The following is a 12,259-nucleotide window of genomic DNA, read 5'->3' as shown; positions in this document are numbered from 1 at the left end:
TTTTGTTAGGGGTGCCCATGCTTGCCTTTTAATAGACCCGCCACTATGGAGTAATATCATTTTATATATAGACTACACTAGTAACTTTGCACATCTTGCGGAAACTTAATCTTTATCAATAAAAGTTTGCTTATCAAAAACAAAAAATAAGCAATTGATGTTTAATTAAATAACCATATACAAATACCGTGAATAATACATTTTAATCAATTGATCTCAATCGAAAAATGATAAATAAAAAGAATTTAAATAATACATTAGATTCTCTAAAATTTTAAATTTTTATAATTCTTTATTACTCAAACTTCAACGACACTAAGAATGTCTCGCAAACTTCATCCTCAACATCATTTCAAAAACTTCAATCATCGTCGTTTTATTGGTGCACGACCTACTATATGCCACATCAACTAAGATCTCACCCTAGTAATAAATTTTTATGATACACATAAATAATATCAATGAATATCATGCTAGTATAATATGCGATTTTATTGTCAAATCACTCACATATTTCAATTATTTAAATTCAATTCATATAACAAACGCGTTCAAACATACACGACAAAAATAATCATATCCATGAATATGAAAATCAATTTAACTTAAATTTAAATTATAAATTATATATTATAATCTAATTAAATTATAAATTATAAATTATAAATTATAAATTATAATCTAATGTTTGATTGGTAGATAAGTAAAGATAACATACAATTGGGGTTTATTGTTATTAAAGATAAAATGTTGAAAATTTAGATATTAATTTTTGACCATTAGAAATCTAAAAAAATCATAGTAGGGTTTTGAATTTACACACATTTAAAAACTATGTATAAAAACGGTTTCTTATGTGGTTGGTTACAGAATCTCGTACTCTCAAACTTCAACTGAAGCTAGTTCGTGCAGCAACTCGAATTGCATCGAACCCCTTTTCTGTGTTCAACTCTCCTTGTTCTTCCTGCGCCGGAGAATCCGAAGTGCAGAAGGAGAAGAAAGAGGAACAAACAATGGCTTTCAATCCTGAAGATTTCAAAATTATTAAGGAAGGAGAAGCTGAGATTCTTATGCATAAGAAAAATACAGTCTTTTTTAACAAAGCTCAGGTAACGATAAAGTTTGCTTTTTTAATCACGGGTTATGGTGTTTTGCTTTGAAATCGTGCTTTTGATGAAAAACCCTAGTTGGGTTTTTTGTGTTTTTTTAATTGAATGTTTGGTTCATGGTGAAAAAAGTGATGGGTTGTGAACAAAATTGAAACTTGTGTAATGGGGTGGTGCTGATTTTGGAGGTTTTGTGAGTTTATTGAGATGGGTTTTGTTGATGATTTGTGATTTGGGATTTGTTAATTGAATTGTTAAGGAGTTTTCTGGTTAGGTTTTATCAGATACATTCATTATTCCCTTAGGATATGATTGGAATCAATGTGAATTTTATTGGATCACATTAGCACCGGGAATTTTGTGAAGCTTAGTGTATGTTTGGTTTTGCTTTTGGAAGAGCCAAAAGCAATTCGAGAGGTGTAGAATTGATTTTGGAATGATTTTGAGATCTTTGGTTCTTCTAAAGTGGAATTGATTCTAGTTGAAGCTATAATTTGTAGCTTTTGAGTTTAAACGTGACTTTTACTTTGAAATTTATTGTTGAACTCACTTCTACATAAATTTATCCAAATATAAATCACTTAACCTTCAACTTACTTTTAGATAGAATCAATTTTATATAATCAATTCATTCAAAATCAATTCTTTTTCCAAAAGCACTTCCAATGCATGCACTTATTTTTTGTCGTGTTTGTATGTAATTATTCTGTTTCTTATAAGTTTTTTTTGTGTGAAAAAAATTCCACTTTTGTTTTGTGTATATTGATCCTATATTTATTCTGATTTTGTAATGAACAGGTTAATAATAGGGATTTGTCCATTGCCGTTTTGAGGACATTTATATCGAAAAGGAAGCAAGAGCACGAGGCAAATTTGTTGAAGAGAGCAAAAGGGGCAAAGAAAGCATCTGAAAATGATTCTTCTGAATCAGTCGTGGAGGAAGTAGATAACAAAGCTCCACCAGAAGATCATAAATCAAATGGCAAATCTGAATCAGTGGAAGAGGCTTCTCCTGAAGAATCATGCACTACAATGGAAGGTTCAGGCAAGATCGATGAAGAATGTGATGCTGATGAAGAGCAAATTGTTCGTTCGGAAGTAAAAGGACCAAAGGAGCTGAAGCCACCAAGGGTTCTTGAGGCCTTGTCTGCTTCTGGGTTAAGGGCTCTCAGATATGCTCGTGAAGTAGAAGGGATTGGTCAAGTTGTTGCTTTGGACAATGATCCAGGTGCTTTGCATTATCTACAAATTTGTTCCTTGGAATCTGTTTTTTGTAGTTTTTAATGAAAATCACTTTTTTGATTAAACTGCTTAAAGAAGAGATTTTTTTCAATATGTTAAACAAACACAAAATAATAAGGTATTGAATGTCAAAGTCACTTTATTTCTTATAAACCGGCACCTCAGTGGTTGATATATGCTATTTGGATACTTATAATTGCTACTTTTGTTTAAGATAAGTGCTTCTTTGATTATTAAGCTTATGCATTTGCAATGCATGCTTATACTTGAATTTTGCTTTCTTGCAGCATCTGTTGAAGCTTGCAAAAGGAACATTCAATTCAATGGCTCGGTGGCAATTTCAAAAGTGGAGTCTCATCTTGCTGATGCTCGCGTCTATATGCTAGCAAACCCTAAAGAATTCGATGTGGTAAGTCGATGCTTTCTACTAATATGCACTTTTATTCAACTTTTCATCAATGTTGTCAATATCAGATAGCAGAAAATAGGGGAATGTTTAGACTACATTATGAACAGTGTCATAGCACCGCTATAGCAGCTATTTGACAAAAATGCTTTTAATATAACAAAAACACATTTTCATGGTCTTTAGTTTTACCTTTTCTGTCTTCCAGGTTGATCTTGATCCATATGGTTCACCTTCTGTGTTTCTCGATTCAGCCGTTCAAGCTGTTGCTGATGGAGGTATACTGATGTGTACTGCAACAGATATGGCTGTACTCTGCGGAGGAAATGGGGAGGTCTGCTATTCAAAGTAATGTTATTACTCTTATTCGATATGATCTTCCGTTGCAAAATTGTTTGTTTGTTGAATTGGCTTTCTAACAACTGATTTTTATACTAGATATGGATCATACCCGACAAAAGGAAAATATTGCCATGAAATGGCCTTGAGGATCGTTCTTGCTTCCATTGAGGTATATATCTGAAGCTCTTTAAAATGAAATCGGATATAATTACTTAATTTCAAAATTTTCAATTAATAGAAATTTCGGATCTATTGAATATCTTTAAAATTTTAATATACTTATTTGTTCTTAATAATTAATATAATGCAGAGTCACGCTAATCGATACAAACGATATATTGTTCCTGTCCTATCTGTTCAAAAAGACTTCTATCTTCGTGTTTTTGTTCGCATATACACGTAAGTCCTTAGTTTTTGCAAATATTTTGCCAGAGTCTTTTATCAAATGGTATTTCCATAATATTTCATAATCATACAATTCTTTTTCTAACTGAAAGATGAAATTTACATGGTTGCAGTTCTGCAAGTGCTATGAAAAACACTCCGCTAAAGCTTTCATATGTTTATCAGTGCACTGGTTGCGATTCTTTCCACCTTCAACCCCTTGGAAGGGCCTCTACCAAGGTATCTATCATGTTCTAGCCTGTTAATAGGTGCCATATTCGACTTATGACTTATTCAAATGCTGTTTTCAGCTTATTTCTATTGACTCTTCAAGATAAGAGCAGATGCTTCAAGTGTTTAAGAAACATGTTTAAGTGTTGCTTTATTTTGAATGACTATAATATTAGTGATTCCTGTAGCGGCGACGTTATTTTCATTAGATTTTTTTTCTTTCCGATTCTTTCAGAATGCTAGTGTTAGATATTTGCCCGGATTTGGTCCTGTTGTTCCTCAAGATTGCACTGACTGTGGGAAAAAATTCATTATGGGTGGCCCTATATGGTCTGCTCCTATACATGACCAAGAATGGGTAACTTCTATTATAACAGACGTGAATCGCATGAAATCCAGTTATCCTGCTTACGAACACATATCTGCCATATTGAATACAATATCAGAGGTATGCATATTTTTATACCTATCACATTTCTTCATATGTTACGATTAATTGGGAGTCAAATCTTCTAATACTTTCAATGTATTTTCTTTGTTGCAGGAGTTGCCAGATGTTCCTCTATTTTTGAGTCTGCATAACCTTTGTGCAACCCTTAAATGCACATCTCCATCGGCAGTTATTTTCCGTTCTGCTGTCATCAATGCTGGATATCGTATCTCTAGATCTCATGTTTGTGCAATAGGGCTTAAATCAGACGCACCTATGGATGTTATTTGGGACATTATGCGCTGCTGGGTAAGGGATTAAATGCTCGCTTTCACGTGTTTAAGGCTCGTTCTTTTATACTATTAGGTCATTATCGGTGTCGGTTCCTAAATAAAATAACGCCCCACCCCTTTCATTGTAGGTTAAAAATCATCCCGTGAAAGGTCAGCCAGCAGATCAACCTGGAAGTATCATACTTGCAAAGGAACCTGTTCTTCAGGTATGTTGAGTATAGAAACAACTTATGCATAACTCTCATGATAAGTGCTTTTATTAAGTCCTTTAACCAAACGTCTCCTAAAATCGAATTATTCAGCGTAGTATAAAGTTTTCTTTTCTTGTCCATGTTTTCTTTTTTCAGGCTAATTTTGCTAGGGCTGTAGCGTCTCTTAGCAAGGCGCAAGCAAAGAAAGTTTCGAGGTTTCTTCCAAATCCCGAAAGACATTGGGGTCCAAAACTAAGGGCGGGACGAACAATCACTAGCAAACATGTCTCTCTGATAGGTGAAGCAGCCCTTAATGCTCTCAACAATGAAGAAGACAATGAAGAAGAAGAACCTAAAAGTAAGAAGCCAAAGACTGAAGAAGATAATAATGCCACATCTTAGCTCATAAAAAAAGGCTCTTGAAATCAAATTTTCATGAAATTCCACATTTTTTTGGTTACTAAAGAAAGCCTATTTGTTTTCACCAAAATTTTGCACATCAAAGTGAGCTGAGCTAAGTTATTTTTCTAGATTATGTGCCTTTTTGCTCAATGAAGAATTAAGTTAAATGTTGTGGCAAGAGATTTAGGCACTTAGCATCAAATTTGCTACTTAAATCTGTTTTTTTTGTTGTTATTTGGAAATTGTACTGTGTTGAATAATAATTGTTTTTTGATTTAATTTTGATTTGGTGTTTTTTATAATGACACATTTTTATGGCCAACAACTTTGAGCATGCAGGTTCTTGAAGACTGTTCAAAATTTGACAATTTTTTTATTACTGTTTTGTAATGTTGTTTTAAATACGGGACCATAGGATTTACAATTTTTGAGGTGTTTCTGACTATAATATTTATGTTGCTTGTGTCATAGTTCTATAATCTTTTGAATTTAAGCCCTTATATCATGATATGATATAAACGTTTATTGAATAAGTGCTTAGATAACTTACTTTTAGTAATATTCATATTTGATTTCTATGCATATGTTTGGTTTTGGAGCCAAAAAAAATTGGTTTTAGTTAAAATCGAGTGGCATGTTAAGTGGTTTATTTTTAGATGATTTTATGCAAAATTGAATTGAACAAAAAATTTTAATGTAATTTTCTAATGTTAAAATTAGTTTAAATTCAAAAATTATAAATTTTAATTTTAACTAGAATCACTTTTAGTGTATCTTTGGTTCTACGGTGAGGAGGATTAATTTTGATTGAATTGGTTTTATAGAACTGATTTTGGTTAAATGCGAGTTTGATGTAAATTGATTTATATTTGAATACATTTAAGTAAAAATGAGTTGAACAATAAATTTTAGTGTAAAATTCACGTTCAATTCAAAAGTTGTAGCTTTAAATATAATCAATTCTAGAGGCAGATTTAATTTTACTAAGAAGAACTAAACATTTCAAAATCATTTTAGAATCAATTCTTAACTTTTAAAATTGTTTTTTCTCTTCCAAAAACTAAACCAAACATACATTTATATATAAAATCAATTCTATTTTAAAAGAATCAAACACTTTAAGTTGTGTTTGGAAGCAAAGTCATCCATGGCCATGTCAAGTTCAAGACCTTCTCTTGACGATTTTCTAAAGCTACTATTGATGACTTTTCCAAATCGTACATTATTGCCGTGAATTTTAAAGATTTTCAAATATAGGCAAAATCATTCTAAAATCAATTCTAGGTAAAATCACTCTATACCTTTAGAATTGTATATAAGGGTAACATAAGTTACTTTTAGTAATATTTATTCTCAAAAGCTTGTAAATTTTTTTTTACTAGTTCATAACTTATTTCGATAAGCTATTAATGAGATATCACTAGTAGTACTTTTGTGTCCCCTAAAAGAATCAGTACTAGTGTCGGTGAGGGGGTAAAATAAGTCCACATATGTTTTTCCAAGAACACAAACAAGGGTACAAGAACTAGTAATTACCAATAATGCAGCAAACACATTCAGAGAGTTTTAGTACATACAGAAGCAGTTACAAAGTTGAAAGGATAAGAACAATAATGGTGTCCATCCAATTGAACCAAAATCACATCTAGCTAGATCTTCCTGATGCATGCAGCAGTACCATTATTAAAAAGAAATCAATGCCACAAGGTTCCAAATCTTCTAAGGACATAGACATTCGTACTGCAGTTATTATAGGTCCATATAGATCTTTGCTTTGGTCCCGACGCTAGTCAACATTATATCTGATAGAATCAAATAATGTCGAGTTTTTAAAAAGAAACTTAGAAAAACGATGAGATGTAGTTTGATTTGTGAATTAGTCGGTTTTAGGGTCAAATGTCGAGTTTTTAAAAAGAAACTTAAAAAAACGACTTAGTTTGATTGAATACATGTGTAAAAATAGTTTAATCGTTACTCTAATGATTCATATTTAAAAGGCTCAGTAACAACTAAATGAACCATGCATTAACATTCTTTCAATAACACATGTTTTCACATAAGAACACATTGCTTCCAAAATGATATAAGATCCAACAAACAAAGATCACTAGAACTCATAAAACAAAAGTCACAAGTAACAATGACCTAGACCATTGTACCTTATTGCTTCTTAACCTCAAACCACAAAGTCTTAAAATTTAGAATTACAGCTAACAATGCTGCAAATTCTAAAGGTACAATAATATCAAAAACAAAACACTTTAGAAAAAGCACACAATATAAATAGTTCAAATTCAAGATCAACCGCCATGTTTGCACTTCACGAACTATCTCAAAAAGTTGAAATAGTGACAAAATTTTAGAGACGAAAAAAGGGCAAAATCCATCTCTAAGTGATAGAGACGTCGATTTAGCGACCAATTTATTTTTTTTCGGTCTCTGATTTTCGTCATTATTTCAACATTTTCTAGTAGTATAAGATTTTTTTTTATGCTTTGTGATTGGCCTAAGATGCTTTGGAAGGATTAAGTTCATCCCAAGCTTCAATCCAAGTGACCATAGCATCTGCCAATTTGTCAAAATAAGGATCAATCTTTCCAAGTTTTTCTTTGACTTGCTTTGACATTTCAATGTAACACTTTTGAACAGTTGTGCATTCTTGTGGAAGAACAAGATTTTGGAAAAATGGAATGATATCTTCCTGCCAGAATATCCCTTTGTACTCTTTCCTTAGGTTCACAAATGGATTACTTGCTTTGCTATGATAGATGTAGGGGAGTCCAGTCTTGATCCCTAGCCCCAAATGATCACAAATTACCTGAGCAAATCATACATAAAAAATGATTCTTAACAATGTAAGATTGTTTTTTACCACTCAAACTTGAATTTCTAAACTGCAAGCACCGACACCTCTGAAAAAAAGCGCATGTCTGTGCTTCATAATGTCTAAACTATTATGAATCACAAACTATGAAACATGGACACGACGACCGGCATTGACACGTCGACACCGACACTGACACGGACACGGGTCGGTGCTACATAGATCATTAAGCCTCAATAATAACAACATGTTGAATTGAAATAGAAAGAAAAGAAAAGAACCTTGCAGCACCAGCCAGCCCACATATCATCATATCGTCCAATAGGCTGACCATCTCCCATGAGACCAAAATACATAGCTGGTCCAATCAGATCACGATCAAATGCCAAATTCATTCCACACATTGGAAACAATGTTCCTTTTGGTATAGTCAAAACAGTGTCCACATACCTTATAACATCAACACAAATATTAAATTAAAAATATCTATACAATTCGACCTGGATTCAACGACCACTGATGTGCTGACTGCGTGAACTCAGAGAGATAGTACATTATACATACCTAGTGTTCCTCTCAAGTGGCTTGACAAGCTGAGTAGGAGCATCATAATCAGGAATGTTGAGCCAAAGTCCATGAGAGATAGCTGTAGGAACACCCTCGCGAAGACTAAAAGGGTATCCGCGAACAAAATCCGCACCTTCTCTAAAAGGATCATAGAGAGTATTGAAAAACAAAGGTGTTGAAGGACACAGAAGATTCTTAATATGCTGCTGAAGCGCATTGATTTGATTTCCAGATGGATCATTAGCAACCTAACACACAAAAAAAACATATGAACAAGAAACTCTTCAAGAAGAAGAGAAAAATGATAGAGACAAACTTACAAAACAATCATCATCAATGGTGAAGATGTATTTCTTCTTGGAAACCATGTAACCGAAGCAACGGCATGCAGAGTCTTTGAACGAGATACAAGAAGCCCTAGGACCAAGAAGCTTGTTAATATCATTCCTGTTGTAAAGTTCATAATCAAAACCAGGTGGAACGTTGATGGTTTTCGTAGGATCACCATCTTGAACAATGATCAAATGATAAGGTTCAAAAAATGGCCTCCACATTTCTAAGAAATCTAGGTTTCTTATAGTAGGGATGACAATGTCAAGTTCATCTTTCAATGGAGGTGAAGTTGCAGTTGCAGCCATGGTTGTTGCAATAAAGAGAGAGTGTGATTGTTGAGAGAAAGAGAGAGTGAGAGTGTTTTAAAGGAAAGAGAAGGAGGGTGTGAAGATATATCAGGGGGTGTGAATAGTGATGTAACATGTGGAAGTGGCTGAGTTATCGGCATAAGTGTGGGATTAGTTTAAGGTTTCGGAATGTTTAAGGTAAGTTGTGACTTTTTCAAAGGTTGTGTGGTTTGCCGTGAGATTTGGTCATTTTTGTGGTTGGAAAAGAGACACTGATTTTTAGTTATAGTTACACCATATTTTCTAAAATAAAATTGATTATTGCTGTCCCTTGTAATATTACTAATTTTCAGTTATATTGCTGTCCCTTGTAAGACCACATGCAATGTTACTTATAGATTCAAACTTTGAGTCTTTTCATGGAGAGGAACTTGGAAATTAAACGTATGGAATTAGCAAATGACTACCTATACCTTTAAGTAAAATGTCATGATCATTATTCATAAATAAATTTGGTCAATGAATCACTGAGTTTTCTCCATTCATAAATGAAAAGAAAATAAGAAATTAATGAAGGGTCCCAATAAAAAAAAATCACAATGCACTTCACTCTGCCTTCTTTTTACTCTTTTTGACCCCCTTTTTAAACTTAAATTTCATAAGAAAAGTTAGTTGTGCAAGGGTTTGCAAAGTTCACACCTTTTTTCTCCATCACCATCTTAACAAAGTATTTAACAGCATCCACAGTCATACCACTCAATTTAGTGGTATAAATGGAACCTACACAATATATTATATTTTTTTCATATTTTTTAATTATTTAAACAACTAAGTTATATTTTTCAAATATCCATACTACTTATTTAAAACTCTAAAGTGAGTCCTATTAATCTTACAATATACTGAATATACTGCATGTAACTATATTATTGACTAACAAAGAAAAAAATATTCAAAACCAGTCAAAGCACCGTGGTTGCAAAAAGCAACGGTGCCATATGAAAAGCATTACAATTGCATTTAAATAATACTAATTTCTAACATGGGTGACTTTAAAATCATAAGACACTACCGATAATGGTGCTCTAAGCTGTTAAAGTATTTTTTTTCAAATCTTCACGTTCTTCGTTTAAGTTTAGTTGTGTCTCACTTTCTTCTTCAATAACTTCATATTTTAATAGCATCTAAGGAACATGATCCCTTCATATATTGTCTTAATTTTTTTTATAAGCAAAGATGGTATTATAAAAAAGCGCAAGGGAGTGCTAACTGAAATAACTGGATCGAAATCATCAGATGATTAAATCAATGAAATCGCCATCGATTACTTATTTATCCCAAAAGATGGGAAAAGGAAAACATCGACTAAAACCTAAAGGGAAACAAACAGAGGTCTTACGACCAAGAGAAAAAGGTAAGGGTGTCAGTTACGCAAGGAGAAGAGATTAGCACTCCTCACGTCCGTCGTACTCGACGGGATCCGCTCTTGTTAGTCTAAGTCTATGGGTGTTGTCTAAAATCTAAAACCTAAAGGGAAACGCGCGAAGAAAGAAGAGAAAAGAAACACGGGGAAAAGAAAAAAAATATTTACAAAGATGTGCTCTTTCACGCCCCGCGACCCAATGCCTACGTATCCCTTTAAGGAATCAGAGCAGTCGTAGTCCGGCTTATAAATTTTTGTATGTTTTGTGTTTTTTTAAATGAACGATGTTAAATGTCACATTCCACTGCTGCTCGACCTTTGGAGACTTACACAATTGTCATGGAAAGGAATTAACATGTTCTTAAAGAGTAAAGAAAAATGAAGTTGGTTGGTATTTTTTGATGTAGATAATGGTGAATTAAATCCCAATGCAGGGATACTCACCCTTCTCTACTTTTTAAGAATCTGAAATTTATTACAATAAATATTTTAAGTGTTTTTTGTTGGGTATTTTTTAAAGGAAAATGTGGATAGTGGTGAATTAAATCCTAATGTAAGGATACTCACCCTTCTCCACTTTTGATATTTATTAAGTGTTTTAAAAGTTGAAAAGAAAAAGCTAAAACTAAACGATAAAGCTAAACCTAAATAAGGAGCAACTAAAATAAGGAAAATGAACAAATTAACTATTTAATCAATTAATTAAAAATTGATTAAATTAATTAACTAAAGTTAAGAAAAATTAATTAGCAAGACTAATTAATTTCACTTAACAAATATCAATTAATTAAATCAAAATTTAACTAATTGCTTAAAGTATGAAAGAAAATCAAATGAAATAAAGTCAAAAATAAAAACATGTTTTTGTATTTTGAATATATAATAGAGGGAAATAAAAATAAAACAAATATTAGAAATGAAATGAAACTAAAACAATTAATAGAAACAAATAAAATATGCGCTAACAAAAAAAGCAAAATAGGGGTGCAAAGATGAATTGGGGCGGTGTTGGGCTCTTCATAGAAAAGGGGTCCAAAATTAAACACAAGCATCAGCCAACAAAAAGGGGTGAGGTGCTTCTAGGGGGTGTATATGGAAATTCGTTGGGCTCTTATGATAAGTTATTCAACCAAGGGAAAACGCTTCTTGGTGAATTTACTACAATACTCATTCAAGAATTACAAATAATACCTCGCTAAACAAAAGAACTTTCTCAAAGCGTTATGGCTAAAAATATGCGAGAGAAAATTGAAAAATATTTTTAGAGAGAGAGTGAGGCGTGAGATAGAATGCTCACGATTTTGACTGTGAAAATGAGAAAGAAAGGACCTTTATTGATAGACTAGAGGTTGGCACAAAAAAAGAAAATTTCTTGGGTCAAAATTAATGTGTCAATCAATTGGAAGGCCTCAAAATAAATGTTTAGGATGTTTTAAAAGGATAGAAAGGCTATAAAGTTGTTTTCGTCCATTAAAACACCGTCCCAAACTTCCAAACTTTTAAGGACAATTTTAACACCAACTCAATCGATTGGGTATGAATGCTAATCGATAGGTCACTACAAATTTTGTCTAAAATCATTTAGATAGTTCATCATTCGACTGGCCCGACTCCAAAACAATTTTTGGAATAATTCTTAATGAAAAATAGGCTTAAAACATATTTTAATGTGTGTGATATAACAGTATACCTTTACATAAAAGTCCTTATGCTTTTACAACATATTGTTCACTCAGACGCGACAAGATGAACTTTCACACTTCATCTCTTTCACACTTTGAAGCTTCAAAACTTGTCA

At 32.6% G+C, this 12,259-nt stretch overlaps 2 protein-coding genes across 4 annotated transcripts; one reads left to right on the top strand and one right to left on the bottom strand.

The window, feature by feature from the left end:
- Nucleotides 1-828: 828 nt before the first annotated feature.
- Nucleotides 829-5,519, top strand: LOC131630055 (tRNA (guanine(26)-N(2))-dimethyltransferase 1-like). 3 transcript variants are annotated; one of them, XM_058900851.1, is made up of 12 exons: nt 829-1,109; nt 1,905-2,334; nt 2,636-2,757; nt 2,963-3,102; nt 3,193-3,265; nt 3,407-3,495; nt 3,615-3,720; nt 3,947-4,159; nt 4,256-4,450; nt 4,563-4,640; nt 4,782-4,983; nt 5,367-5,519. In XM_058900851.1, the coding sequence occupies exons 1-12, from the start codon at nt 855-857 to the stop codon at nt 5,372-5,374; spliced, it is 1,911 nt and encodes a 636-aa protein (XP_058756834.1). In that variant the 5' UTR covers nt 829-854; the 3' UTR covers nt 5,375-5,519. The 3 variants fall into 3 exon arrangements, with proteins under 3 accessions (XP_058756834.1, XP_058756832.1, XP_058756833.1); XM_058900849.1 differs by having other exon boundaries at nt 5,360-5,457; XM_058900850.1 differs by lacking the exon at nt 5,367-5,519 and having other exon boundaries at nt 830-1,109; nt 4,782-5,329.
- Nucleotides 5,520-7,071: 1,552 nt separating this feature from the next.
- On the bottom strand, nt 7,072-9,166 carry LOC131630105 (UDP-arabinopyranose mutase 1-like). Its single transcript, XM_058900902.1, has 4 exons — nt 8,739-9,166; nt 8,416-8,666; nt 8,133-8,301; nt 7,072-7,845 (listed from the first exon to the last, which is right to left on the bottom strand). Exons 1-4 carry the CDS (start codon nt 9,054-9,056, stop codon nt 7,534-7,536), a joined length of 1,050 nt encoding a protein of 349 aa, XP_058756885.1. The 5' UTR covers nt 9,057-9,166; the 3' UTR covers nt 7,072-7,533.
- Nucleotides 9,167-12,259: the final 3,093 nt, after the last annotated feature.

This window comes from Vicia villosa, unplaced genomic scaffold (genome assembly GCF_029867415.1).
Source record: "Vicia villosa cultivar HV-30 ecotype Madison, WI unplaced genomic scaffold, Vvil1.0 ctg.000643F_1_1, whole genome shotgun sequence".
Taxonomy (NCBI): domain Eukaryota; kingdom Viridiplantae; phylum Streptophyta; class Magnoliopsida; order Fabales; family Fabaceae; genus Vicia; species Vicia villosa.
This window is presented reverse-complemented; position numbering and strand designations above follow the sequence as displayed.

What these genes read in the sequence shown, in the direction of transcription:
- LOC131630105 (XM_058900902.1), bottom strand. Translation starts at nt 9,056, where the DNA reads ATGGCTGCAACTGCAACTTCACCTCCATTGAAAGATGAACTTGACATT. An exon ending in CCACTTGAGAGGAACACTAG is followed by an intron (nt 8,302 to 8,415) that starts GTATGTATAATG and finishes TGATGTTATAAG; the next exon opens with GTATGTGGACACTGTTTTGA. An exon ending in GGGCTGGCTGGTGCTGCAAG is followed by an intron (nt 7,846 to 8,132) that starts GTTCTTTTCTTT and finishes TGATTTGCTCAG; the next exon opens with GTAATTTGTGATCATTTGGG.
- LOC131630055 (XM_058900849.1), top strand. Translation starts at nt 855, where the DNA reads ATGTGGTTGGTTACAGAATCTCGTACTCTCAAACTTCAACTGAAGCTA. An exon ending in TGCTTTGGACAATGATCCAG is followed by an intron (nt 2,335 to 2,635) that starts GTGCTTTGCATT and finishes GCTTTCTTGCAG; the next exon opens with CATCTGTTGAAGCTTGCAAA. An exon ending in TTGGAAGGGCCTCTACCAAG is followed by an intron (nt 3,721 to 3,946) that starts GTATCTATCATG and finishes CGATTCTTTCAG; the next exon opens with AATGCTAGTGTTAGATATTT.